Source organism: Chanos chanos, chromosome 5 (genome assembly GCF_902362185.1).
Source record: "Chanos chanos chromosome 5, fChaCha1.1, whole genome shotgun sequence".
Classification (NCBI taxonomy): Eukaryota; Metazoa; Chordata; class Actinopteri; order Gonorynchiformes; family Chanidae; genus Chanos; species Chanos chanos.
The window spans coordinates 12,531,867-12,559,191 of record NC_044499.1 but is presented as its reverse complement, the minus strand read 5'-3'; the positions used below and the strand labels follow the sequence as shown (position 1 = coordinate 12,559,191).

Genomic DNA, 27,325 nt, shown 5'->3' with positions numbered 1-27,325 from the left:
CTGATACAAACAAACAATAACAGCCACACATGTGATAAATCCTCATTCATCAGGCAAAACTGTTAAGGAGATACATTTCCGGTCAGGATAACTGTGATTGTACGTAAACGTGTGCGTCACCGGTTTGAAAGCGCGCACATCTTTATTCAGGAATGGACAAAGAATACGCAGTTACTGCGATCATCCACAGAGTGGCAGTCACAGGCCACAGGGTATACCTATTTGGTTAACTCAAATGCAACCATGCCGTTTTCCATCGACTTTTTAAAACGTGTGGCTGTTACATAATACGTGGAAAGTTCGTAATGCCGTTGACTGCGTTACACACATCCGTTTTCTAATATTTTATGTGTAATACATAGTGCACAGTGTAAATCTAACAGAAGCACAGCTAATTTACACATTAATTTACACGAACGTTCTTCACGATGGCGTTGTGCCACGTATTTAGCCTCATCTTCCCGTAGGTTGGACAGTGTGGAATTTGTGTAAATATTCTGAATACGCTGTTGATGGGTAATTGCCACCTGACAATGTACTTTTTGATATTCCAAAAATTACTATAGTACTTTGAGGATAAATGTAACATTTCGTAGTATGTTTAATAAACTTCTGTTCACAGCTCATTATTGCTTTATTGATCGTGTTTCGTAGCTTACAGTCAACCTTCCTTTTGGCTCGAACAACAAATATTTCGTTAATTCAAACATACTCAACCAGTCACTAACACATGTGGGCAGCATATAATTTGTTATTTTTGAACAGGGGGGATGGCCCAATGGCCCTGACACTATAAAGTAGCCTATATAGGTGGATGGCAGGTTAACAAGTGGGATGCATTTTGGTTATTTTGCTAACAAGGGGGATGCCCCCCCCACCAGACGTCTACTGCATGTAGGTGCACATCCATGCCTGCTCCTACTGGTCAACATTTACACCGTTTACAGACAATACTAACTGAAACATGAGGAATAATAATTGTTGAATATGACAAAAAAAAAAGCCATATTCAATATTGTTGAAAATGACTAACCAACACAAACTTCAATATCCACTTGGATGTTTATTGCTGCATGTAAGCTTTAACAACATAGAATTTCACCAGAAAGTTGGCATAGAAATAAAAAGCAGTTCAGAATCCGTTTTTGGTAACATGGAAAAGAGAATCTACACATTGTGAATCTACAAATTGTGCTAAAACAGTATGCTGTACTTGTGCAGGTTGCTATGTCTGTGTCTACATATGTCAACTACAATGACTACATTGCATGTATCCAGGAAAGATATCTACTAAGTATTTTGTTTTGTGGTGAGAAGGCACTTAAAAGCAGGTTTTAATTGGCTCTTTTATTTGTTTCTTTGTTTTTTGCTGTCATAGAGGTGAAGTTTCAGTTTCTAGGTCTCATGAGGAAGACAACGTGTTCTGTGTTCTATGGTTCCACTGGGATGTGAGAGAGGTGGAGAAGAACTTGGTCACTCCAGATCCTCGTGGTTCTGAGTAGACTCATTGATCACCTGTTGCAAAAAAGACAGATATTAATACAAGTGTGACAGAATGGACAGCTATGACAATGAATCAAAGTTCAGAAGCTAAATTGTTAATATTAATTGTAGCTTGTACAAATGAAAAGAAGCCAAAATTTCAGAATGACAAAATTAGTGAAGGAACCCCCTAAAACTAAGTCTCTTCTGTCACTAGTGTGACAATTTAGTGGACAATTAGCATTTGTGTAACACAAAGCTTGGCACCCTTTGCCAGATTTGTTCTATGTATTCTTCACTAAACACTGCATAAATTACAAGTGGAAACTGTTTGAAGGTCTAAAATCCTACCTGACCATCTCTGGTTTCAATCGTCTTGATGAGCACCTTCTTAGTTGTTGTAGATTCAGTCACTGGTCTAGGCTCCAGCATGGTTTCTAAGGTGACAGATTAATCTATAATGAGTGGGACAGTGCAACTGGTAGCAATACACCACTTGTGATATTGAACCAGCATGATGTAATGACATGTTGCAATATCTGAAATGCTGACAAGATGTTCTTTAAAACAATGTGGAATGTACACATCCTTTAAATTACCCTTGTCCCTGGATGATGAATACCAATAAACACAATTATGGTGCCAATCTGGACCTCTTAATGACAGTTTTCACTGACAGCAATTTTTTCAACCTACTAGAATGACAGCTGAACACTTGATGTGGGTATATAAAAATATCATTTCCAGTAACGAGACTCACCTCTCAGACTGAGGGATGAGAAGTTTGGCAGAGGAGTTGAAATTCTATGAACAGGGAAAATTTCTTTGGGAATACTACAAAAAAAACCTGATTTATTTTTGAATTGATTTGATATTTATCCTGCTGAAGCAGTGCTAGTCTCCTACCTGCTCTCTTCGCCCTCCAGCAGTTTCCTGTAGGTAGCAATCTCAATGTCCAGGGCCATCTTGACATTGAGCAGATCCTGATACTCACGCAAGTGACGTGCCATCTCATCCTTCATGTTACGGATATCATCCTCCAGACGAGAGATGGTGTCCTGGTAACCTGAGGACTCCATGCCAAAGTTTTCCTCCATCTCTCTCATCTGTCGCTCCAGTGACTCGTTCTATTAAAAACAAATTGAGAGAGCTTGAAAGAGAAGCGAAACGTTGAAAACAAATGGAATGATCTTTTTTTACTTTAAGGCGCACACTCAAGTCAAAATGATCATTTGTGCTGTTTCTGATGGATTTTAAAAACTGCATTTGATATAAATACTTGTTGTTTGTAACAGAAGTCTAAAGTCTATACAAAAAGGATGCAAGATATTAAACACTTGCTTTTTTATGGATCATTTCAAACACTAAGTCTGATACGAAACCAAATCATTTTTAGTGACACTCAGACTGTCTGAGGACTTTCAGTTTGAACAGTAAATTAAATGCACTTACTGTCCCCTTGAGGGCATCCACCTCACAAGTCAGAGCCTGTACCTGACGGCGGTACTCATTAGCTTCCTGCTTAGCCACACGCAGAGCCTCAGTATTCCTGGCAGCAGCCTCAGTCAGATCAGCAAACTGTCAATCACCAGATCCAACAGAAAAAAATACATGGCACGTGTCAATCTCTGGACTGTTCCAGAGAGTAAAATAAATATATATATATATATATATATGTAAGATGCCATTGAACAGTAAACAGGCAAGAGAAGTAGACATGCTGTCAGATAAAAAAAGAAGGGGTTAAGGCGGCTAGGGAGACAGAGACAGACAAGGTTAAACACGTAACCATCCGTTTGTGAGTGAGCTGAGGAGCCGAGAGATGTAAAAGATAACTCAGCAGTCACTGATGATACTGAGATAAAAGCGTCAATCTCATACTTCAGATTTCTCTCTGGCACACACAGCCCAGACTGGAACCAACGCTGAATAAAACCTTCTTCAGCTATTCATTTCTAAGAATAATTTCCACTGCTTCTTTTTTTTTCTGCGCATTCGTTTCACAATTGTCTTTCACTGGTTTGTTAAAAAAAAAAAGATGAAAAGAAAAAAATTGGTTGAATAACTGAATAACGCGCAGACGACTGAAGGAGTAAAAGGAGCAAAAGAGATAACCTTAGACTTGTACCACTCCTCTGACTCCTGAATGTTCTTTGTGGCCAGGGTCTCATACTGCTGTCGAACATCCCTCAGGGCAGCGGTCAGGTCAGGCTTAGCCACGTCCATATCCACCTGCACGTGCTGCTCCTGAATCTGAGCCTGCAGTTCAGCCATCTCCTGCAACACACACACACACACACACACACACAGACAGGAAGAGAATAAGAGAGTACAGCCACTTCACAGCACCACCGAAATATGACTTTGCTGCATGGATCAGACAAGAACGAGGGGATGAGATGAGATGAGATGAGATGAGATGAGATAAAAATGCATGACCATGTTTCAAGGACTGTGTTTCCTTTATTCTTAGCATTTTTCAGTCTCTCAGTTTAGATCCACTCTTGCCTTAGAGTAAACAAATGTTATGCGAAGGGCATCTGAGAGATGGTACTACATGTGGAGACTTGAGAAGAGAGATTGTATAAGAGTACTTTATACTACAGCAGTAGAAAAGGAGCTACAACAAAAGAGGAAATAAAAGTATATAAGAAAATGGTATGAGAGTATATCAGCAGACAGTGTGAGATAATTTCATGGGAACAACAAAATGTGAGCCTGAATTTGTTCAGTGAGCTTGTGAGTACTGTAGCCAACTCACAATACTGCTGATTGTCTTGGAGTTACAGAGCGAAGGCAGGCTTTGGTACTGGACTGCTTATATAAAACCACAAGAGTGGAGCTGAAGTCAAAGCTCATTAATGTCTGCTACACTTACCTCATCATGCAGTTTTTTCAGGAAGGCAATCTCCTCCTGCAGAGATTCCACCTTGCGCTCCAAGTCCACTCGAGCGAGAGATGCATTGTCCACATCCTAAACAGAAGCACAAGGACGTCCCCTCTGCATTACGGGTTTATACGTATATTACGGATGATCCCTTATGGCACACATTGGGCTGACAGACAATTCCTCACCACTGAAATAATGTATTTCTCAATATCTTGCTTTAATCTTATTCGCATCCACAAACACACACACACACACACACACATACACACACACACACACACACACTCATTCCCATTCACAGCCTCTGTGATGGCTGCAGTCACAGTGGTTTGTTTTGTCAGATTAGGTGAGAGAGAGATATGAGGACAGTAACAGCTTTGCCCAGTTCTAATGCAAGAGACAAAGCCTTCCATTCACTAGTTTAACAGCCCTGGGGCTTAGAGGCCCAGACCTGCAGTCCATTTGCTATTGGGACGGTACCAAACCTACTACTGTAATAAACCACGCTAACAAAGCCAATGAGGGCTCCCACTGACAGTCCAAAGCCAGCCTATTTGCCTCTGGTACAGATCCATATTAGACCCTCTGCATCAAAGTCAGACACCAAATAATCTATCTGTCAGTGATTAAAGAGAAACCTTATGCAACTACAAAATACATGTCATTAAACTCAGCATAATCTATGTTCACAGTTGATTTTTTCAGCAAGATGTTCGTTCTCAGTTTGCTTTTAAGAAAAATCTTCTATGTCAGAGGGGGAAAAAGTTACAAAATGTGAGTGCAAGGATAAATTTAAAAGCTTCACAGCCCATTAAAATTTAAGTGTAATATCACCCTTCATCTGAAGCTGTATTATAAACTCAGAAATTAAGGATAGCGCAAAAAACTTCAGGCAACCGACATCCTGCATCACATTAAAAAAGCAGTCAGTCAAGTTATGACGCAGCAGTAAAAATAAAAATGTAGACATCGCCTTGAAAAAGTACTGTCTCTGATGATTTTACTGAAGTGGATGTTACTGACAGTTTTTAGTACTTTTTCACTTGTGTACAAATGAAAATTATTCCCACCTATGAAGTAACCGACTCCCACTGTGATTAATCAAATTCAAGGAGCTGGAAGTTGAACTGAAATATTCTATCTAGACTGAGTCTCATTTAGCTATTTGATAAGTATGGTATGTCCTGATTTCCTTCCAAAAATTGAGAGTCAGAGCAAATATGACAGGTCAGTGTCTGACTTATCGAGATTTCCCTAAACTTAGACCACAGCTACAAAGCTAAGTGCAGATCAAATGCAGCCCTGTCACTGCACTAAAGAAGAACAACTATCTGTCCCATTACAAAATAATTTTGTTTGATCCTTACACAAGTAGCTCATAACTAACTTCCCAGTGTACAATTTTGGGTCAGCACCTTTAAAGAACATGCAGTGCTAAAACTATTCCGTTACTCTTCCAGATGACTGCTCTTGTGTCCAAAACACCTGGTCAGGCTGCCAAGAACACCTTCAAAAAGACACTAAGTAGCTTGAAATAAAGCACTGCTCAACCTTTCTGTGGCCAAAGTATGCTACTTGCACCCTTTGCTTCACTAATGAAGGTGAACATAGCAGTGAGTAATTAACAGCTACAACTAAATTTAGTGAGGATAAAGTTGATATTCTGACATTTTACATTACAAGATATGGGTGACTACTCGGCTCCTCAATTCCTTAAGTGACCTTATGAAAATCTGCAATAAAGAGTTGAACAATTATTAGCTCCGTTAACATGTGAGTAATTACAAAAGGAGTTATGGTCTATATATTTCAATAAATACACAGAATGTGATCACTCTAATAGAGACACTGTGATGTGTCTGTGTGTTCTGAGGATGTTTTGATTTTGCTACAGCAGTGTGACACAAAAACAGATTAGATTTGGTCAGCGGTACACCATCTTACAATAACTGTTTTGTACCTGTTTTGCCTGGTCACACTTTGAGGTTTTGCCTGGCTGCAAATTTAGATTACCTGTCTGAAGCTCTGCATAGTATTCTCAGCTTCCTCCCGATGGCCAATCTCCTCTTGAAGTCTTCGAATAAAAAAAAAAAAAAGACACTGTAATCAGTCCCAATCCAACATTATCATTCCTCACTTCTTACTTTGCTCACTTAAAATGTAACCGCTACACAGATTACGATGACTGTGTCAACCCAATGCTCAAATTCAGGATTAAATGTCCTATAAACACTAAAACGTTACATAACTAAGAAACTTTTTTTACGTTAGAGGGTTACTTAAGTTCAAGTGAAATGATTTTTAAAATATAATAAGAGTAGTGTTTGTGACTAAAGCCTGATGGAAATTAGAGATTGAAAGGGAATTTTTAAACTCACATAATGTATGGCCTACTTACTGCTCCACTTTTAAAGTCAAACAGATAGGTGACATTGTTTACTATCATTTTAAATCAAATCCTTGGTCTTATGTAATGTCTCTAACGCAGACGTAAATGTCTCTTACAATAAAATACACATAGCCTACTTCTCTCTGATGCGTTCGATGTCCTCCATCAGATTGTCCCGGTTTACCTCCACGCGGGCTTTCTCCGTAGTTAGTTGGTCCACTTGTCTTCGCAGCTCCCGCATCTCTTCCTCGTACAGGTCCCCAATGCGGGACGTGCCTTTCCCCCTTAACTGCTCAAGTTCCGCATGAAGGATCTTATTCTGCTGCTCCAGGAAACGCACTTTCTCAATGTAGCTTGCAAAGCGGTCGTTCAGGGATTGCATTTGAACCTTTTCATTAGTGCGATTAACCTTGAACTCGGTGTTGATAGCATCAGACAGGGAGAAGTCCAGGCTCTCTGACGCCAGGCGCGGCAAAGGTGCGCTACTTCGGGTTTTGGAGCTCTTAGTTGCGTAGATGGTCGGAGCGGAGGACACACCGAAAGAAATCCGGGGGCGAACTGGGCTGGAGAACTGGCGAGTCGAATAGCTAGACCTATTCATAATCCTCTCACCACCAAACAGTCTTCTGTATGAGGAATTGGCAGACATTTTGAGTAACAAACTGGTTTTCGTTTGTTTGATAACTTTCCGCGGAGATGAACAGATGGAGAAGCAACGTCAGATAGGACCCTTCTTTCGCGTGCCACGCCTCCACCTTGACTGTCCCACCACGGAACAGCTTTTCGTGACTTCATTTATAGTCCATTCCTTATGCTAATAATCGAACGGGTACAGGGGGGTGAGTGACAGTACTGGGATCCTATCAAACTCTAACAAATGCAAATGTTTCGTAAGAGTTCTTTTTGCATTCTCCGCCTTCTGTTTAATCCAGGCGATTTTAAGAAGCAATTAGTTGTGCCGATATAAAGAAGACCAAGACAGCTGGCCACTTTTCTTGTCGTAAAGGATAATATCGTTTCAAAATATTTGCTCACATTACTTTGGAGAATGCTAGTAATTGTTTTTTCCTTGTCATTTACTTCTGCTATGTTAGCGTTTGATGTGAATAGCCTATATGAAGCTACTCTTCCTTTGAATTTACATTCTGTGCAATCTGTGATTTTCTTTAACAGTAAAATGAACAGTTTTGCGACGAACAGCTTTGATGACCAAATATGGGATGGGATACGAGAGGCAAGAATAAAGTCGCATTGCTGTCTCGCATTTTGACTCATTTAACTTTGATAATTCCATGCGGCCACACTCTTGCTTTGATGACTATGTGTCTCCTGAAATAGAATCTCAACTAAGTAGGTGTCCCTATATTCTTTGTTGCGAAACTGTCACGTTTTGTTATTAGCTGGTGTGCTTTTCAGCTTTTCATAATGTATATTGTTTTAGCTATATGTATTTCCCATGACATATTTCGAATGTTCCTCTTGAATCCCCCCGAAAGAGCTTTAGAGGGAATATATAACTTATAGTCATATCTTAAAATCACTGATACTTTTTGTTCCATTTAGCAATGTGGTGCCCGCTAGATGTACTCTTGAACTTTCGATACTGTCATTTTATTTGGGGAAAAGTCAATAAGGTGCTTTGGCTATGAGGTACAACCCAAACAAACTAAGTGGTACATGGTGAAATGTGTGAAGGACAAAAAAACATACGAGAATGTCCTTTCAGTCCCGTTAGAGAGATCCTGCGCCCTCACAGAATTTTGGATTATGCATCATGACCACAAAGGCTTATACATATTGCAAACCATTTGTGTCCCCAAAAATTATTTTTTGTCCACATAGAATACTCATCTTTCCATTAACATCCGTTAGATATTGTCAGTAGTCTATTATTTAAAACAGGGGTGTGTGTTGGAGACTAATGGCATTTTACTAACCCTCATGTGTTTGTAACAGAGTAAATGAACCAGAGAGTGGCTCATATGACAAACACTGGATAAACTAGCTTAGTCTTTCCACTCTAAAAGCAAACTGTTTCTAAAAAACCGAAGTAATATTTTACTGATAAAGACAAATCCACATGTACGACAGTATTCTTTCGACTCATCATATGTAATCAGTAGTAAAGTTTTTGCTTGACAACATTTTCTCACTTAGTGTGTGGGTTGATCTAAACAGAAGCCCTCCATAGCAATAGTTGCATTTGTCCTCAGCTCTCCTCAATATATGACTCACAATGTCACAAGATGTTGTGGGCACTAAAGAATTTTTTCAACACAGCCACTATCCCACTCAGACTGAGTATACTTTTGGACATTTTTGAGAATGTGTCTCTTTTTTGACCTCCTGAGTTGCCATGAGAAATTAAATATGTATGTATTACATACGTATATTGTACTCAGTAGGTGATTTGTTATTTTTTAAGAGGGGATATGGCCCAATGGCCAACAGAGGGGATGGCCCAATGGTCACTGACACTACTCTATAGAGTATATAGGGGGATGGCTGGTTAACAAGGGTGATGCATTTTGGTCATTTTGCTAACAAGGGGGATGGCATCCCCCCCTCATCCCCCTACAAATCGCCAAGTGATTATACTTAATATTCAAATTAAACATATAGAAACTATCCTACTTCTAAAAGTTCACTTATGTGAATGTACAACATGTAACTGTTTTTTTTTTTTTTTTTAGAATAGTTACACATTACTACTTTGTATGCTGACAGTTTACAATAGGCACCATAACTATTTGAAGCTATACGCATACACACATATACTCACACGTGCGCACACACACACACACACACACACACACACACACACACACACACAGAGAGACACGCACACAAGCAAATATTTTGGTATGTAATGATTTGGAAGAGAAGAACAACTTTGGAGTAGAGAGCTGAGGCACTGGAATTCTCCACCTCTGTCCGAAAAGAGATGCACTTTCTGCCTTGACATTCTGCTGATGACATCCTGCTGTGCTAATTAGCGCCTGTGACAAGCTCAGCAAACACCTCCTCATTGCAGCTATTGGGAAATGAAGGCAGACACCAGTGTATTTCAGCATTACGCCTTATGCCAGGAAGCAAACATGAGGCTGTATGAATAAAAAATATACAAATTAAAATTCAGTTCATCCCACCTCATTATTCTTCATTCTAGCTGGTTATTCATCACTGTGAAGACCGAAACAAATGTTCTGTGCATGTATCATTTGTATTTGTTTGTGTGTGTGTGTGTGTGTGTGTGTCTTTATTTGTTTCTCTGCTTACGATGAATATACAACAATAATGAACATCATAGCTGGTCGAACACTGTTGTTCACTTTCTTGTCCTAACTAACCCTCTGTAGAGACTGTGAAAAAAGGAGAAATGACAGAAAATCAGTAACGCGGTAACCTCAAAATGACCACCAAAAACATTTGTCCAGGGTAATCGGTAATCATTTCAGTAGCCGATAGAAGAGAGAGAGATGCAGATGAACATCTAAAACGTCCACCACAAAACTCTGATGACTGAGAGACATCATTTCATCAATACAGTAACAGTACGGACACTCTGTCTACCGGGGCACACTCAGACCTCATAGTGTGTTGGAATTTCATTTACGCTTCAGCAAATCCACTTCATTAATTTGCCCTAGTGATTGTCGACGGTATATCCCAACAAGCTGTGGCTCATTATTATAGTCACAGTCATTGCATATCAGTCTCTTTTTTATTCATTCACCCACAGATGTGTGCAAATGAACTTGAGGGTGTTCCTCTACAAGGTAGAACTTTGAAAAAAATCTATCAGCATAGTTTTCTTTTTTTAAAACACTGGGTTCCACTCCAGTACTTGACTAAGCTGAAAGAAATGAAAATCAGATTCTTGATCATCTCTGATTGACGCATTGATTAAACCAATTGCATACTTTAAAAGCAAGAAATGTTGTTGTTAAATGTTACCAGTGTAGACTCTGTTTCTTTCTCATTATGTGGTATTTTACACCAACTTAATTCAGCGATATTGTGTAATACTAATGTAATATCAATTCCAGAATCATCTCAGTTTTCTCCCCTATCCAATGAGTACAACTCTATCCTGTCCCAGCCAGCGCCAACTGTCGGAGTTTATTGAGTTAGACAGGCTGCCAGATTTCTCCTCCCTTCAGCCTAAAATACACACTCTGACTCTCTTAGATAGCATTCACTCATAAAATCTTTGTGGTGCCCTGCAGTGGACAAGGGAGTCTTTGTTGTTCTTGCTCCAGGATTTCCAGTTAGCGCCAGTGGCTAATTCAGACATTGCTGTCTCATGCATGTTTGTGCTAATTTCTAACAAATATAAAGCAGATGGCTGTTGACTGAACAAGACTCTATGCCCCTTTCACTGATGGATAATGGTAGAATGAGGAAAAAGATAGAAATATATGGCCTCAATTAGGTTACCATGTCTTTTATCTAAATTTAATCAATTAGTCTATACCAGGTGTAAGCTAGCAGGGATGACTGTGTTCTTGTTCTAAACATCATACAAATATCAATGTTTCAATGAAGTCAAGTATAAATACATGAACAACCAAAAGCTGAATGAAATGAAATCTCACGCAGGAGATATTTAATTGTTTTCTTTGTGAATACCAACATTTCTTGCATGCCTGGACCTAACAAGATCAACCAATTAGCAGCAGAAAAGTCGTTAAGTTTCACAAGGACTCTTTGAAGTTATTCAAAAGGTTTTATCTTTGAGAACTGAACTTGCTTGAATCAGTGAAAATCTAATATCTCTAGTGAAACACTCTCTTTCAAGAAGTTTTAGTCCAACCTCAGTCTAGTCTCAGAGATCATGCAGTGAACAACCTATGTGGATAAGTATTCTCTAAAGCAGTATTGGGGTCTCTTACTGCTGATCTCAGATCCGTTTAATGATAAATTCATGTCATAAAGGAGTTGGAATAAGTAGTCCTACAGTTGGACAACAGAATGTTGCAATTTTCTGTTCGGACACAGTCAGCATACTAAATGAGACAGAGATGTAGAGAACTTTAGGATTCAAAGAACCAGCTATTTGCTTGATATTTCCATCAAAATGATGGGAAGGAGGAGGAGGGTGATGATTTGGAAAGCTCAGTTGAAACAACACTTGTTCAATCTTTAAACAAATTAATTAGCCTCTTGGAAAGTTTGTATAACTGTGGTTCAAGGGAAAACAGCAGTTTCTCAAAGGAAGCTTTTTCCACTGTTCCAAATCCTATGCCATCCCACTTCTTGTAGAAATAAGGCAGTATGCTGGCGTCTGGTGCACTTTGGTAGTTACAAACGGTCTTGTTTTTCTAAATAATTGCAGCGGACTTCAGGTTCTAACTCTGAAAAGCCGTTTTGTTTCTTTTCCCGTGATTTTGAATCACTGGCCAACACAGCCAGTATCCATGGCAACTGTACCAAAACATGTCCTAGGGACAGAGGTCTCTATCAAAAGTATTCCCAGTTTGGTTGTTCCTGTACCCTTGAAAATTACAAATGTCAGTTTCCTCTCTGCAACCTGCAGTTTACTTTATTACATGTCGTTTATTAAGTGTAATTACCAATCCTAACACCAGTCAGGAAAAGGTTTACTTTAGTAAATCATTATTGTTGTTAGTAGAAAAAAGAGATCATAGTGATAACAGGTTTTTATGTGAAGTTACACATGTGCTTTTGAGAATGAGGTTATGGTACCTCTCACAACAGAGAACAAAATTAAATGTAATTTGCTCAAAAAGTCTTTCTCTCCATAGTGTACTGTGGGACAAGATGTCTGTTTGACAGTCAGCAGGGTTGTTCAGAGCTTAATGCTGTTGTCTGATTCAAGCCATAAATATGGACTGCTCTTTTGGCCTGTATCACGAGAAAGATTTTTTGTTCACTGTTTGTGCATGGCAATGTCTGCATGATAGTGTGTGTGTGTGTGTGTGTGTGTGTGTGTGTATGTGTGTGTGTGTGCGTGTGCATTAGTTGGTGCTGTGTCAGACACCCCATGGATCTATGTACTGTCTGTGCGTTCCAAGTGGTGCCAAGAACTGGCTTTAATGTGACACGAGGTTTAATTTACCAGGCGCCATCTATCTGTGGCCTTTGTTCCCTGCAGCTATAGCTCTTCTCTTTACTGTCATGGTCCCAGTGCTGAAATAATGGCAAAATCCAATCAACCACCCAAAGGCTCTTGTGTTTCATCAGAGCAACAAAGAGATGCAGCTTTGTTCTAAATGAAATTTGGATATTTTAACGTCGTTTTCTGAAATGCGAACATAACCCAAACTCTAACCGTGACCACTGGTAACATTCATCATACAACCGTGTTTGTAGCATTTTTTAAATGAAATGTGATCCATTATATCCTATTGAAATTAAAATGTTTTATGAAATATTATCACATCATCATTTATATTTAAATTGTGGAATACTGTTTGTTGTTCTTTTGCTGTTTGTTGTTCTGGGGTTTTTTGGGGGTTTTTTTGGTTGCCACAGTTTCAAGCACACTTGAGCGCCTAAGCCATAGGGACAAATCTATTAAGATATGTTCAGTAAGAAACATAACAGTACTGAAATGTAATTTTCCCTTACACATTGCACCCTGCATTTTGGGGTAATATGAGAATGCTGTTGTTAAAAAAAGCCTGGAGACAAAATTTAACTCATTTTCTCCTTAAACTGAAAAAGATGCTAATTTAGAGAAACTACTGAGGTACTGTTTCTAAGCTGGCAACCCACATGATGGCATGCCATTTTAACAGAACTGTAGCACACTTGGCTTTTCTTGTTAACCTGTTGGCTGTGTCCAGTGTCCAGTGAGACTGGTGTTAAGCAACACCTCAATAATGTTAACTTATCTGATATACAGTGCTCTTTCAGATGATCTGTCTGAGTAAGAATCATAACCCCTTCAATGTACTGTTCCAATGAGTCATTGTGTAACCTCACAGGCTGAGGAAAATAAAATATTTCTTAAGGAACAGAACATAGTACAATCCACTCTCTTTATCTGTGTAATTGCTGCCTTCTGTGGTCCCTGATCACTCGTCCCTGTTTTGGAATTTCAGTTATTAATGGAAACTTTCTGATCATGTGTAAAGTGAGAAAAAAAATTCGGGCTGTGTCTTTCTCAGTATTGCCTTTAAATAGCAAAATGTCAGTGCAAATTTGTATCATGATTACTTAAATCTCACACTTTTAGGACAAAATGTACAATAGGTATTCTTTATCTTAAAGTGTTTGAAGTATTCCAGATGTGGCCCAAGGAAACATTAAATCTGATTTAATGGAAAAGATTGTTTAAATGTCATAGCACTTTGAATTGTGTCTGTTTAGTTTACACAAGGACACCATTTGCAACAAGATTTTCCTGGAAACACATTTTAGCCACTGAAACAGTGTGTTTCATTTTGATTTGTACTGGAATTGATTATTCATGTGTAACTTCTCTTATGGTCCAAATGCTCCCATGATGTAGTCTGGTGAGGTACTTTGCCAATGAGAAAACATATGGAAAGTAGTAGAACCATATGGCTTTCAAACACAGAGATCTGGAAAAAGATCTGGTGTCCTTTCTCTGTTCCACTAAAGATGAGTTACAACTGAACTTTTATGATATTCAACTGGAAAGTGTAAATGTCAGCCAGATTATTTTTCTATTCTGAATTGGGTTCTCTAACCATTCCTAAATCCTCCATGGATCTCAATCCGAAATGTCATTCAGACAGCTGCTTTAGTGTACTGCTTTACAGTTTTTCTTTCCCCACCTTGTAAGCCACAATTTTTATAGTCCATATAAACTCACAAAACTCTGATGTAGCAAATCCAGGAGGGCAATAAATGCATTATTTGGTCAACATATATTATGGTCAACAGTGTCTGTGTGTCTTTACAAATTCTGTATTTATTTGACACTGACGAGAGGCGGTGTGGACCTGTGAAAGATCTAAACATGGGTCATTTTACCTTTCCACCTGCTGTTCTGTAAGCAAACATTTTCAGTAATCTTTTTGGGTATTTGGGGGTTTTCCCCTGTGCTAGTTCAGGCATGGGCTTAGTCAAAGCAAAGCCCTCTAATGGTCTGGTCAGCACTGTTTTGACAGACAGAAAATTTGGCAAGCTTCCCTTGACCCTGAAATCCACTGAGAAAGAGTAGGGAAGCAGAGGCTATTGTTCAGATCACCATGACAACCAGGGAGAGTGATGGAAGAAGTCCAACAGGGGCCCTGGCAGGATTGAGGGATTGAGTAGCCCCTAAACACTGCCATAGGCTGTGTGGGGTGTGCCTGCATGTGTGTGTGTGTGTGTGTGTGTGTGTGCGTGTGTGTCTGTGCCTGTGTGTCTGCTTGTGTATATAAAGGGTGCGAAGCAGAGAGAAAGAGTCAGAGGCAGAGAGACAGAGAGACAATGGGGTTGAGAGAGAGAGAGAGGGAGAGAGAGAGAGAGAGAGAGAGAGAAATAAAGCTGGATAGCTGGATTTGGGGTACTTTGAAGGGTGAGCATGGAGGTGCTGAGGTTGTTCCTTTGTATACGGGGTTACAAACAGGGTTACTCAGCTCACTATAATGGTCCTCTTTTCCTAGGCCTGATTTTTGGTGCAGTTTCCCTGGTGCTCGTTGCTATTAAAATACTTTAAAAAAAACAACCATTCTTTCTCACATTTCTCTTTTCTTTTCTTTTTTTTTTACCTATTGACATGAAATATTTCTTCTTCTTTTTTTGTTTACAAATCAGAGTATATTCCTCTACCATAGTTAAAATACACACATATTTCAGAATCAGATATTAAAGCTGAACCAATCTTGCTAAATGACGATTACAGCCTGGCCTTTATACTAGATATTGTATGTCTATTGTCTTTGCTTTGATTCACACTGAGAGAAGCAGATGACATAGTCTGCCTCAATAGAGCCTAAAACACTCAGGCCAGACTTTGTGAATTTTTCTAGTTGTGTCTGTTAATTCATATGTATTAACAAAACATTAATGTTTTAAATGTGTCTCTTCATTCTTTGTCCTCATGTGAACTTAAGTTCTGAACACAAAATACTTTTGTTCTTATAACTGAAACCTCGCCCGGAGGTCTTTGATTATAATGGGGAGTTGGATACTTTGCTCGGTCTGCTAATAGCAGTATTCAGGGGTTTCTCTGCCAGTGCTAAAATACAGACTCATAAACCGTGCTCTGAGGTGTGTTCCTAAGCCTTTGTCAATTTAATACTATTAGAAAGCCTCAGAGAGCTTTACACTGAGAACACCTCATTTAAATTTAAGAGAATTGTAATTAACAGAAAAAAAAGAATATGTTTGGTTGATTTTTAAAGTCCTGTTGTTAAAATGCTTGCAGGCACTTTGAAATCCTGTATAATGATTTGCTATCCTTTCTCTTTTCTCACATCTATTATTTTCTGTGTTCATTATTCACTGTTTGGCTGTTGTTTATCTGGAGATAATTTTTTTTTTTATCCACTGAAGTTTGGTGTTTTTGGCTATTTTCACTCATGTGACTCACAAACTCTGTAGATCTTTATCATTTCTTGCATTAGGCAATTACGGGATTATTTTTTGTCTCTGTGTACTCTGAGATGATATACGTGCTATTATGATATTATACATGCATGAATATTGAGAGAGAACCATTGTGATCATCATGAATTCTTCACAATGTAAAGCACTGTTGAGATTTGAGGAACATGTTGATTGAATTATTCAGTGTCGAACTATTACTTTATCAGTAATTTGTCACATTTAATGGTCAAGTAAAGACAACAGAATAAACTGTGAAGAGAGGGGAGTCTCAGAGCAGACACTATTGAGTATCAGCATTTCAAAAGCATAAAGCACTTCATATCTGCCACAAACTCAGTCCACAGAAAAAAATAATGGGGCCATTCAGGGACTCTCTGCTGTTATATTTAAGTACATGTAATGTGGGAAGTGTGAATCTTTTGTGGAGAGTAGTATCTGTAGTCTATTCAAATATTTGAGTCAAATGCCATCTTATCATAACTCATTAACAGTTTCCACTTTGGTAAAACTGTGAGAGAGAAACCTACACATCATGAAGTACATCACATCAAGTTTACTTAATGTTATTAAACTACTGAACTGTAAAGCTTCAGAGAAACTTTCATCCCTTTCAGAAAATCTCCCTCTCTCTCTCTCTGTCTCTCTCTCTCACACACACACACACACACACACACACACACACACACAGAAATACATATGTGTGGTGTGTCCTCCCCTCTTTCCTTGTCTCCCCTTCCAATGATATAAGTGTCTCCAAAGTGTCTGCCAGTTACAGCAGCCGTTGCCTGTGTGAGCTGACATGCAGTGTGATCAGCCTGGCTCTCTGAGCTTGTGAACTTCAGCAGGCAGTTGTTGATAAATTAGACAGCCACTGACTGATTGATGACTGGGAATGGAGGTGAAATGCTGACTTCCACCGCTGAAATGAATGGAGTTAACAGGGCAGAAAAGAACTGGAAATCATGGCTTAGTGCACTGGCTTTAGCACACCAGAGTACAGAGGCCTAGTGGAGTCAGACAACACTCATGCAGACACAGACACACACACACACACACACACTCATACACACACGCACGTACACACACACAAATACGCACGCAAATACACACACATACACAAACAAGCCCGGCAGCCAGCTTATGCAACACGCGGTATTGGTACACATAGAATTTTGTGCTGCACATTAGACACTGCGGTGTGTATGCTCAAAACCATGTTTATGAAGAAATCCAAAACAGTTTTGTGACTGATACTTGGGATCTGTGTGGATTTTGTGTGTGTTTGTGACTTACAAAGTATGATGGCAGGCAATTCATCACGAGGCCTACAGATCTGGGGGAAATGAGGGGAGTTCAACGGGACTGACAGAGTTCAGCTATGAAATGGCTCCATCTACTGGAGTCTGGGTTCTTCTCTGGTCAGATCAGGGCATTGTTCATTCTCCATGAACCATCAAAATACTTGTGTATTGCTAATATTTTTGAGACAACGAATGCTTCTGCTTGTGATAAAACAATATGTACATAAATATGTTCTATACATACAGTTACCACATGTATGTGTATATATTTGTATCTATGATCTTCGCATCATCCTCTAAAATTCTAAAGGAACCATCGTGGAGCTCCTTTTTTTCTGTATACAAGACTCTGGATGCAGCAAATTAATGACACATCACTGAACAGTAAAAAATTGGCTATGATCATTTGCAGAACCAACTAGATACTCTGTAAGATCAAGAAATCACTTTCACAGCCTACAATTTTGGATCTATAATCTCGTTAAATAGTTGGAATTAGATTAGGTTTACCGAGAAAAGTCTCCTGTAAAGGAAACTGACATATTCTGTAACCAATATATCTTTGATGAAAATTGTTTTCTCTTGAGATTTGAGGAATACATAATTTGCAATTCATGTATTACATGTGACAGTTTTAAATATTGAAAATTCACTTTATGCATGAATTATTAACGTGTTGTGCAAGAAAAATTAAAACATTTCAGAACCAAATTACGTCTTTTGACAGAAATATATATATATATGTAAAAAAAATCATATCGAAAGCTGCATTTGCCATTTGAAGTGACAGAGATGTTCGCTTCGCCCGCGCGCTTTACCTGAGTTCTCTCTTTCGGTTTAATCTGCTCTAGCCGACCAAACCCTCTTTGGTATCTTTTAACCGACTCGTGGCCCCCATGTGTGTTAGGTGGGCTGTACCAATGCATCCTGCAGCGGGGGAAATTACGAACCTTTCAACTTCAGCACCTGTACAGCGACGCTCCTGAAGGCCCTTCTTTAAATTGGGCATTCGCATTGTAACAATGCTAATTGTGCAAACGACCCAGTGCTTACTGAAACGGTGTTTCGCGAAGAAATGTTCTAAAGAACAAAAGGATTCTAGCCAACTAGGGCCTGTTGTTGCTGGGTGATATAAGAAAAGTAGCTGCAGTGTGTAAGATATTTGCTTGGTATCAGCCGCTGTATATATTGCTCAAACCCTTAACTGGGCTACTGCCGTGTAGGTTCCCTCTTCGCAGGGAGGGGTGCGATAACACCCTTGCAGACAACAGGGAAAATTGATGCGATTTCCTTTGTTTACATCGGGATAAAAGTGAAGATGTGGCGGCTTGCAGGACCGGATTTGACACTACTGCTTCGGATGCTAAGTGTTTACCTCAGCTTTGGTGCTGCACGGTCCGCATCCCGTAAGTACAACCGTATTGACGACATTACGATGCCTCTTGTTCTCGGTACCTTTTACCCCTGTACAGTGACAGGGCATTGCAAGATGTTGTTCTGCGCCAGCGTGCGGCAGCTACCTTTCTGTGGGTTTCCATGGACCATTGATAATCAATAAATGCTCTTAAATATTTGATTTTAACTCATTGATTTAATTTCTCATTATACGGGTTGATGAATTTTGATTATCATTGAGGAGGTTTCTTTTTAGTGTAGAGCTGTATTGAGATTGATTCCTACCATGTGGACCAAGGATTGATAAACGCGTTTGAAAACATCCCATTATCTTTTGTTTGGTAGATGAGGATATACGTTTTAGGCTATTTTTATCAAGACGGCGTAGGATATAGGATGCAACAATTTCCGTGACATCACGAGAATGTGTTTCGTAATCCTTGTTTACCATTTATTATTATGAAATATTGTTTTCCCAATACATTTTGATAAAGCTAATTCAACGAAAAGTTTCCGACTGAAGCATAATTAACACAGCAGAAATATATTCGGAATCAATGTAACGTTGTGCTTGTAAACGCGCGCTTCTGGTGAGATTTCTACTGATTTGCCAAGCAAGTTCTCAATTCATCCTTTCTGCTATAAACCACGAAACAAAGCTACAGAGCAGTATCAGCACTGTTCAGTACTGTCTGGAGCAATAGGTCGTAAAGAATAACTTGACGAGCAGCCAAGCAAGCAAGCTCACTCTAGTTATGCTCGAGAGAGATATTAATCTGTTATTAACAGCTTGCACGTTATCCATGTGCTATTGGCACGAGGTTACCCCAAAGTAAAGTTCAAGATCTTCTAATTTTAGTTCATAATATGTTCCTAGAAAGTTGTCCGTTATTCAGCATACACTTCCTATCTAATGTGCTCTGAAATCAAGAATTAGTAACTTAATTATATCTTTTTTTTTAATTATCGGCTATATCACAACATCTTCAATATGTTTGTTGTCACTTGATAAACTGTGTTCTATATTATTTTGCTTATTTGTGCTTGTGGTGGTGCCCAGAATGACTAAAGGTGTGGATGAGAGTTCAGTCTTTAAGTCCAGAAGATCACACCATCTCTCCAATCTTATATGATACTTTCTGAGTTTTACATTTATTCACTCCTGTCACAGACAAGTTAGTGGTTTGAGGAATGTCAGTGAGAACATGTAGTGCATTTCAAAACATAGGACTAACACAAGGTACCAGAGATTTTTACAGGTGACAAACATCCACAACGTAGCATGCTGTCAGCAGAAAGGGACCACAGGTAAAGTGACATCAGAGACATCAGGGCTCCTCTTCAGCAAAACACATGTCCAATGTGCTCCGTGTATTCCACAGGCATATCAGCATGGAGAAGTGGATTTCTGATGTGTGACCATTGCGTTTTAAACTTCCAGTCTTTTCTTTCTTTTAAGTTTACTGTATCACCTAGACTGAAGTAGCAAATCCTAGCTATTTATAATCAAGTGTTTCTCTTCATGCCATAGTAACAAAAAATGCTGAACTAATGAGTTCATTAACTTCAGAGGAGAGCAATACAATCAGGCAGACTAAATAAAGTGTTTCACTTTATGTAGGGAGTAAATACACTAGAAATAACACTAAGTCCCACATGGCAGAAACTAAGGGGAATGACCTTGAATCATGAAGGCTTGAGTCTTCGTAACTACAAAAAGAAAATTACCATAAGGTATCTGTAATCCTTTGAAACATGTAAACTGTGCGTTGTGCTACAAGGAGTTTAAGTCAGTTGTAATCCCAGTAGTGCTTGTGTTGTGATAGAGTGTTAGTGTCATTGTAACTGTGCAATAGTGGTAAGGTATTATAAGGAGATCTTGCCATCTCATTGGTTGAGATAGCACCTCAAGGCTGCCGCTACTGTGTTTTGTCATGCTAATGAAAAAAGCTCATTTAGATTCTGGGCACCTGCCATCATGATTTGTCAAACCATGTGACTCCCTATGCCATCTCGACCCTCCCCCACTCTCAAGACACCTCCCTTTGTCCGTTAATGATGGACACATCTGAACAAAGGCCTCTGACTCTTATAAAAATTGAGACAACACATACAAGACATGTATACACACACAGGCACGAACACACGGACACAGACAGACATGTACACACACAACCACAGAGAGTAGAGGATTGAGAAACTTATTTGATTGCACATCTCAGAAATTTCCTGCAACGTGTCTTGATGCTTTAAAGAGCATCGATCGCTTCAATTTCACAGACAGAACAAAAATACAGAAAGGTAAACATTAAAAGACAAAGACTGACAGTCCAGTACATAGAAAGATAGATATGTATGTGCATGTGCGTACGTACATGCATACATACACACACAAAGTAAACGCAGTGACATTGTGAATGAATTAAAAAAATAAACAGAAAGATACAAATGCCTAAATAAACACACGCAATGCATATATCCATATATACATGAGACGTAAACAGATCCGTGCAGAATAAATAAATTCACCGATACATTTAGCCACACCCCCTCAGTCTGCTTTATTAAGCCTCTCTGTACAGGGTCTCAGACAGGCTAAGACAGTAGGCAGCAAGCCCTCAATTACTTCCTCTCACTGATTAGCAAGCAGGCCCTCAGCAGGCTCCATGTTACCGAGTCACTCGCTTCACAGACTCCCAGGGAGCCGGCGCTGAAAGGAAGCACTTGTGCTCTTACTCTAAAACAGACCCCTCTCTCCGTCCAGTCTCTGAACTCCCGTGCTCTTCATTTCAAATCTCAGTTTATTTGCGAGTCCCACACAGGCAGATGCGAAGCTTAGGGCGCAGGGACCAAACAAAGAGCACTCAGGGAGGGGTCCATTCAAAACCCGGTAAAGTCATCATTACAAGATGGGGCTGTTGATTCCATGCCCATAATTGACAGCTTATACAACAGAGGTAATCACCCGTGCTGACTCAGAGCAGCTGCTCTCTCCCATTGCCACTATTGTACAATAAATTTGATGTTGAGGGCCTTGTAGCTTTTTCACACCTCCATTGTAACTCGAAGAAATTTTCAGATGAAACTGAATGTACAAAATTCAATTAAAAAAAAAAAGCCGGATATGCTTTTTGGTGTTATAACTGTAGATGTGAATACATGCATTGATAAACACAGAGACTTGCCTTCCCTTTTGCGGCTACTGAAGAAGTAGAGCCTTTTAAAATGTCATGGTTCAATTTATACCTCAGATACATTATATGTAATGGGTTTATAAGTGTTTTAGTTTGCATCTCTTTTATGGATGCAGTTATTAGCCAAAGATATTTTTGACTGCTTTCTTTTTTCTTCTGAAAGCTATTCCCTTACACATGCAGTGTAATTTTAGCGCATAGTTAGAAATATGAATGATCATGGTAGAGTCATCTAGGATCTAGGATCTAGTTCTGTTTAAGACATTGTTGAATTAAAAGCATAGATTTGGTAAATTGTTTTTTTTTTTTAGTGCAAAATGGTTCTTAAAATTAATTAAGCATTGTCTTGAGCTAGAGCAGTTATGGTCTAAATCTTTCATTTATGCAATTTCGCGCACAACATATTCAAAATGTATCACAAATGAGCTAGAAAATAAATGTTTAGAGCACTTTTTCTTTTTTTTTGCCACTGGGAGAGAAATTAAAAAATACTGCTGTTAAAAAGATTCTGAGAGATACCCAGACTTGTAATCACTGACTTAATTTTTATTAAGTTCTGTGGGATAAATTGTAAATGCAAGAATAGATTTTTGAGATCAGGCACACTGATAATGAGAGTCAGCGGGGGGGGGGGGGTTACCATTCCGTGGATTATGTACGAGAGAAAGAAAATGAGTTTTGTTATTGATTGGTTGGCTGGAGAAGGACTATCATGTGTCAGACAGAATTGGGTTCTTGGGAGGGACAACGGTAACGGGAGGTATGCCACAGTCCCCGTAGCTCATTTTGCGAATCAGGTCGTCAGCGTACTAAAAACACATCCAACACATCGCATTGCGTCATCCCTGTCCCTCCTAACACAAAACAGTATAGGCATCTGTGCCCAACCTCTGCTTAACCAAAAGAAAGAAACTTAAAATTTGTGTTAGGATGAAAATAAATGTTTCTTTTGTGAGTGTGCTCCTGCACATTATGAAAATTTTATGATGTGTGTCCTTGCTGTATTGAGAGTATCCACTAAGTAACATTAGAGTCTGGCCTCCACTGGTTGTGACAGTGGTTCCCAGGAACTGGGGCTCTGACACAGTTCCTGAGGCAGAGAGAATCAAAATGACTTTGGCTCACCTCACCTTAAAAAAAAAAAAACGCTCACTGCTAATTTCTACAACAAGTACTGTTTCTATGGTGATTGGTCTCATTTACACAACCCTACCGGTTGCTGTAGAGTTACATATGAAATATTAAAGAGGGCCTTCTTTCTTCAAAAGAAATTAGAATCATTTGTCTTAATTCCTTTGGTCCTGTTAAAGTCCCTTGAACTTTCTGAAAATTCTCCCACTGTTGAGTGAATGGGCAGTGTGTTTTTAAGGAGTATCAGAGTATCTGAGAGTTTAAATAAATGTTCATACTTGAACTTTAGTTGAATAGACTGTAATAGAACCTCTCTATGTGAAAGAAGTGATAGGTTTGGTAAAAGAAAAAGAAAAAAATCAAGTCGACTGTAGGTTTAATGTTGCAAAGTTTGTATGTTTTGGTTTGTCCACCTGCTCAGTTGCCCTCAACATTTTTGGTCAGTTTTTCAAAAAGCGATTCTAGTACTGCCTCTGTCATGTTTTCAAAAGAATGATAACTTACCCTGTGTCTCTCCTGTGAGTCTTTGATGTACACAGTTCAAAATCAGTGATGCTCTGTGAGAACCTAAAACTGAGCTAAATTATTAGACGTGATAGAAAAACTGGAGCATATATTACAGACAAGAATAGCTCCAGGTAATGCAAAGTGACTCATGCAGTGAGAGAGAGAGATGTGTCTGAAGAGATAAATGAAGAAAAAGACAGAAAGAAGGAAAAATCATTCATTCATATCCAACAGTGTCTGATATGTCCTCAGAGCTCCGGTAGCAATAGCAGCTTGCCACTGACTACATGGTGAATTCATGGGGTAAAACCAGGGTTGTAAAACCAGTGCTGTAGTCGAGTCACATACCTCGAGTCCAAGTCGAGTCTCCCAAGTCTCCCCTGCTCGAGTCCGAGTCCAAGTCCAAGTCCGAGTCAGTAGTGTTCGAGTCCAAGCCCGTGTCACTAGTGTTCGAGTTCAAGTCTGTGTCAGTAGCGTTCGAGTCTGAGTCCCTGTTGCTTGAGTCTAAGTCCAAGTCCGAGTCAAGGTGTCAGAAATAAATGTTATCAAATTAAATCAATCTGGGATAAAGAGGCTTCACTGTTTAGTCATCCAGAGATGAGAGGGAGGGGCAAGTTCATTAGTTTACTTTCTGTTTTGTTGGAGCTTCACATAAAACGTTGGAATGTGATAATAATCCGGGAAGGACAACAGAATGGAGTCAAGATAACACCACTTAACAGATGTTCGTGGCAAATAACAAAATACCACAGTCTCAACAACACAGGCAGAGTGAAAGCGCAACAGGTTGGTCACATATTTGCGTCCAAGTACTTAGTCGCAAAATGTCAAGTCCGGGTCCAAATCCAAATCCTAGTCCTAAACTATCCAGTCCGAGTGACAATCATGATGACTGACTCGAGTTCAAGTGCAAGTCACCAAAACAACTCGAGTCTGAATCTTGAGCCTGGACTCGAGTACTACAACACTGGGTAAAACGTCATCAATTAACAATGTTACTCATCTTTTCAGAAAAATGCCAGAGGGAAAAGCGCCAAATAGAAGTGTCACCATTCATAATGCAGCGCTTGTTCCACTGTAAAAAAAAAAAAAAAAAAAAGAGTGACTTTTCTCTCCCGTTGGCACCATTTACTATTTAGAGGGGATTCTATTCCAAGAAAAAGACAGAAAGAAGGAAAAAGTCTTCATTCATATCCAACAGTGTCTGATATGTCCTCAGAGCTCCAGTAGCAATAGCAGCTTGCCACTGACTACATTGTGAATTCATGGGGGTAAAACCTTATTTTTTTTAATAATGTTACTCATCTTTTCAGAGAAATGCCGGAGGGAAAGGCACTAAATAGAAATGTCACCATTCATTATGCAGCGCTTGTTCCATTGTCAAAAAAAAAAAAAAAAGAGGGACTTTTCTTTCCCCTTAGCACCATTTAATATCTAGAGGGGATTCCATTATCTATTTATATTTTTACTATAACCCAAAAAATCTCCAATATCTAGTCCACATCAGTGACGAAAGTTTAACATTGATTCGTTATCATCTTATTTAGATTGCCCTTGTGTAATACTCTAAGGAAAGAGGATGGTTCCAGAGAATGCTTGTAAAGTCCTTAATCCAAGAAAATGAAATTCATATTTCCAAGGGCTGAAAAAGCTCAGCCTCTCTCCTGGCACCTGGACAACTTCCCCGGACACCCCCCCCCCACCCCCCACTATGATCCAGACTAAGTACTTATTAGAATGTTAATCAATAGCATGGATACTGTATAAGAAGACCCAGATCAGACCAATATCAGCTGCACATCCCATTCTGTGAACCTCTGTGAGGTTTAGCTTAGAATGTAAAAATTTGACATTACAAGACAGTTCTCCATATAATACCATACTCAGACCAATACATTTTTACAAGAATCAACAATCATGGTGCTGATGTTGTTGTTGTTTCCTTTGTTGCATGTTATTTTTTGTATTTTTTATAATGAACTAACATTTAATAAATAATGAAATAGATAAATGGCAATCAACTGTATTGTTAGAGACTGCACTTCACATGAACTGTACTCAGATGAGTTTTCTAATTAACCTCGCTACAATACTCACTTAATTACCATTTCCTATAATGAATGCTCCGAGGTGCAAAACAACACCATCCTTTTTCAGTGTGAACCCCATGCAAAGTTCAGCTTACCTCCTGAACCAAACCAAACATTAAACCAGTTCAAGTGGAGTCTCCAGGTATTCACATGTATGATTTATCAACACAGCTTGATTTTCACAATGCAAAATAAAATCAAAGGTTATCCTTGATGTGCAACTGAGTGTCCTGATGAAAGCTTAAATTATAGTCGCATAGTGGTGGAGAGTTCTGTTCACGGTTCAGACTCAAAAAGTGGGATTCAGAATCTGTACTGTATCATTTAAACTGCTGAATTCGTCAGCTAGATGCCAATGAATGCGTAAAGCTACGTTTTTGTGCTACCTTTGCCCCAAGCATGAAATAAATAGTTAAAAAGACAGAAGTCCTCAGACATCTTTGCTTTTTGAGCTGGAACGCTTAACCCCTGTTGAGACAACAGTCTCATTTGGGACTGCACCATATCAATCAAAGTTGCATGAGCACAATATACCTTCATGACACAAGTTTTCTTGTGAGATTATGTTATGTGAACGTGTGAAAAACATGTCCAACTCATGCAAAATGTAAGGAATGGTAACAAGTGAAAACTTTTGAATGGTAACATTCCAAACCGTGGTCAGTCCGACCTGTTTCGGTGACCTTATTAGTCGCGTTTTGTACGAACCACTACTCGTGACGTACAGTTTTTGAGGAGACTGTCCAGAATTTGATGGGTGCTTTCAATTACATCAAGTAGAATCTGTTAAAGGGTGTAAATTTGACTGGCATGAAACAGGCAGCTGAGAATTTCCTAATTACCAAAGACATGATTCCTTAAAAGAGATTTTTGGCAATGCCTTGAGTGTCTCCCTCCTCCTCCTCCTCCTCCTCCTCCTCCTCCTCTTATCTGTGGACCCAAAGACAACATGCTGAATGCTTATTTCTCAAATCCTAGCTCTTGCTCATGGAACACTGTATTTATTAAATGTTACTGATGAAAAATCTCTGTATTTGAAGCTACTTTGATATTTGCTTAAAAAAAAACCCTTGAACAGAATAAGTTTTCCCATAAAAAAAGAAAAAAGAAGAACTGGTTATTGAAGGTTTTTGCTGCTGTTTACCTTCAGTTGTTTCACTTTTTTTTTGTGAAACTTAATGCTTTTCTTTATTATGTCCTTGTGGAACATTAAGAGCAAATGAGCAACAGACTAGATTCAACAATGATGGGTTTTATTTCTCTGGTTTTAGAGGGCATTGAGAAGGACAGTGTTGGGTCGATGTCTGGCAGTGTCCTGGCAGACAGATAGTTTGTCTGCCACAGCCTGTGGGAATGGCATACAGGTGGTGATGGAGAGCTGGGTCATTGGAGCCTGCTGTGCAGATGCATAGCTG

The 27,325-nt window shown here is 39.2% G+C and overlaps 1 protein-coding gene across 1 annotated transcript; it reads right to left on the bottom strand.

Annotated features, from left to right (window-relative positions):
• Positions 1 to 1,473: 1,473 nt before the first annotated feature.
• viml (vimentin like) lies at positions 1,474 to 27,297 on the bottom strand. The gene is made up of 11 exons (XM_030774652.1): positions 27,273 to 27,297; positions 24,169 to 24,324; positions 6,899 to 7,445; positions 6,386 to 6,446; positions 4,361 to 4,456; positions 3,598 to 3,759; positions 2,935 to 3,060; positions 2,389 to 2,609; positions 2,243 to 2,286; positions 1,834 to 1,919; positions 1,474 to 1,515 (listed from the first exon to the last, which is right to left on the bottom strand). The coding sequence occupies exons 1-11, from the start codon at positions 27,295 to 27,297 to the stop codon at positions 1,474 to 1,476; spliced, it is 1,566 nt and encodes a 521-aa protein (XP_030630512.1).
• Positions 27,298 to 27,325: the final 28 nt, after the last annotated feature.

Coding starts and splice junctions, on each gene's coding strand:
- viml (XM_030774652.1), bottom strand. CDS start 27,297: ATGACCCAGCTCTCCATCACCACCT. Junction 6,447..6,898: donor ATCGAACGCATCAGAGAGAA/GTAGGCTATGTG, acceptor TTTTATTCGAAG/ACTTCAAGAGGAGATTGGCC. Junction 2,287..2,388: donor CTGGAGGGCGAAGAGAGCAG/GTAGGAGACTAG, acceptor CCCTGTTCATAG/AATTTCAACTCCTCTGCCAA.